This window comes from Penaeus vannamei, chromosome 4 (genome assembly GCF_042767895.1).
Source record: "Penaeus vannamei isolate JL-2024 chromosome 4, ASM4276789v1, whole genome shotgun sequence".
Lineage (NCBI taxonomy): Eukaryota > Metazoa > Arthropoda > Malacostraca > Decapoda > Penaeidae > Penaeus > Penaeus vannamei.
The window spans coordinates 36,469,315-36,472,274 of NC_091552.1; the positions used below are offsets into that span (position 1 = coordinate 36,469,315).

The 2,960-nt window shown below is 37.8% G+C and overlaps 1 protein-coding gene across 5 annotated transcripts in view; it reads right to left on the reverse strand.

Annotated features, from left to right (window-relative positions):
- Window positions 1-2,960, reverse strand: part of LOC113805892 (protein D2) — a 78,280-nt gene that overhangs the window by 71,501 nt on the left and 3,819 nt on the right. The window contains exon 1 of one of the 5 annotated variants that reach the window (XM_070120975.1): window positions 2,578-2,704. The exons of the other annotated variants lie outside the window; for them this stretch is intronic. Within the exon in view, the coding sequence (XP_069977076.1) occupies window positions 2,578-2,606 (29 nt within the window). The 5' untranslated portion in view covers window positions 2,607-2,704. Of the gene's footprint in view, window positions 1-2,577; window positions 2,705-2,960 lie in introns of those variants that run through there. 5 annotated transcript variants of the gene reach the window in all.

Below are 2,960 nucleotides of genomic sequence, written 5' to 3' on the forward strand. Positions count from 1 at the left end.
GTAACATTTACTTGTAACGCATTTAAGTAACGAAAATTTGGAATGTACATATCTAACAAGAAATTGTAACATGTACGTGTAACAAACCACAGTAGTGTGTTACAAGAACTTGCAATGTCTATGTGTAACGAGACCTTGTAACGTGTGTTAGTGCAACATGAATTTGTAACGTATATAAGATTAACATATGTCAGTATAACAAGAATTTGTAACGTATATAAGAGGAACTTGTAGCGCTTAAGTGTAATTCGTAAGTGCAATGTAATTGTAACATGAAAATGTGTGCACGTGAGCTTGTGTGTGTGGTAAAACTATAAGTGTAACATGTACTTGTAACATGTAAGTGCAATAAGTGTAAAATGTACTTATACCTTGCAAATGCAGCATGTGCCTGAAACGTGTAGGTGTAAAATATAACATCTATGTGTATGTATAACATTTATAACATTTATGAGACTGTCAAGTTATAATATTTATATGTACAGCATGTACGTGTGTGTGAAATACGTGCATGTGAATGAATATTATTTGCGTGTGTGTGTGTGTGTATGAGTAGCAGATAAATCTATATGTCGCATGCACGTACAGTACATTTGTCACATGTACTTTATACATGTGCATGTATGTTTTATGTGTGACATAGTCGTGCATGCAGTATGTATGTGTATGGCTAATATGACCATGTATGCAAATCGCATACATCGACATACATACACGTGTAACATGTACGTGTATGTGTATGGATATGTACCATGTACATGTATATGTAACATGAAATATACACACGCTTAACGTGTACGAATGTGCATTGCCCTGTACTGTCATGAATATAATCTCCAGATTCTAATTTTCAATTCTGAACATCAACTGGTTATTTTTGCAAACAGCAAGGCTAATGTTCGCAAGTTCCAATTAACATCTGCTTCTTGGGAATATAATTCAACGCACTTTCGGTTCAAATGCTACACTCAATTATTCATAGTATTTACAGACTGTATGGGTTGCAGATGATATATCAGAGGTCACTGTACTAACAAGCACACGACCATACTCCGAACATAAATGAGGCGTCGCAGGCAGTAGTATACCCAAGCGCCACTCTCCCCAAAATTGAGATAAGAGTATCATAAGTTCCCCAAAGTTTGCTCTACATGATGGCTGAGAGAACTTGCTAAGAAAACATGGTTCTAAATATTCATTTGTTTTTTGTATTTCTGTGCTAAAGGACTCATGCGATCATGTAAAGATCATGAGCTTTGAACTGGTTAAAGCAACATTATTCTAGCTATAATAGTTTTGGAGAAAAAACAAATGATGATATAAAATGAAGTTTTTTTCAAGAATATTCTCAGAAATGACGGTTTGGTATCCTTCTGCAAGCGATGCCACGTATGTAAGAAGCAACTGAAGCAATTTACAATATTATACTGAATGTTAAACGTAGGGCATTATCAACTTTAACGATCCCCTTTTCCATTCATTGAATTCGAAATTTCTAAAGAAATATATAACTTGATTACGTTAAACTATGAAAAATTATCCTTCATTTTCTAATTGATTTTGAAAAACTGCATACTATGAACAACCCACTAACACAAATAATGTTCCTCGTACTTGAAACTCGGTGAGAGATGAACGTTTAACAAGGACTAATCTTTCTCTTGTTTATACCCGAAAATGTTTTTCGCTCGGACAAAATCGCATACAGCTTCGCCACTCGTCTGACACTCATCTTACATCGGGTTTTGTGTTAACTTTCGTGTAACGTATAACGAAGTACCGGCTCTGGCTAGTTACTGTATCGCATATGCATGAACACGTACTCTCACACAAGAAACTTTTACTAATGATCTGCACAGAAGCGATGACCTTCGTTTCTCTCTCAAAGCAAAGTGTAGTTAGTGCTTCCAAGTGTTCATGCTGGCAAAGCTCTAACAATAAGCATCGACTCATTACTTTATTCTTTATTTACTTTCTATGTCCGTAAAGTCGTCCCGGATAATTAAAACTTCTTTCTCATTTCTAAACAAAAATATCAAAGAAAAAAAAAAAGAATCCAAAATACTAAAATTCGTTTATCAAAACCGTTACACCGTTCAACACGTCTAACCCAACTTAACAATACCTGTATATAAGGACCAGTTCGACGCCATGCAACCCATATTTGGAGGTAGGCAGAGGTGTCACGACAAAGGAATGGAAAGGGAGCGATGAAAGTGAAAGCGACAGAGGGCGTCCAAGCAAAGCGTAACAGACGAAAAATATGACCTGATGGCAATAATATTGTCTCAAGAACAGGAAAACGGTGGCGCTTATCATGTACGTGAGGCATCCAAGGCGGTCGTCGAAATGATGAAACCAGCACGAACAGGGTCATGATGACGAGAGCGAGTATGAAGATATACACTTACCTTGAATACGATAGAGATGGCAAATTATCAAATAAAAAGGAGCACAATCTATAAGTCTAATGGCGATGACGCCTGGAGAAGCATAAAAAAGAAACAATCAAAATGTAATAGAGGTACTTTACGACATCGTACATAATAACTACTCAAACCAACCGAGTGACATCACCTGTGAGAAAATTCTCGAAGTAACGTCATGCGCGGGATGACAGGAACGACTGTCTTCACACGACATAGGACCGAAAAGGGAAGAACCCGAATGAAGATTTAATACGAAAATAAAGCGAAACACTGAGACATACCCTCGCCACGCTCCGCTCAAACTCGCTCTCTCAATCGGTTTCCTCGGCGGTACGTTGTTGGAAAGTGAAACAGCTCACTTCAGCTGCCTTTCCCTTCGCACATACGGTCGAGACGAAGTGCGCGGTCGGTTTCGTTTTTATTTCTTTGCTCTCCGTCTTTTTTCTCTTCTTGTTAGTTTATTTGTGTCTCTATCTCACTCTCCCTTTCCTCCTTCCTTATCGCCCGTTCTCCTTCCTCCCTTTGCCTTTT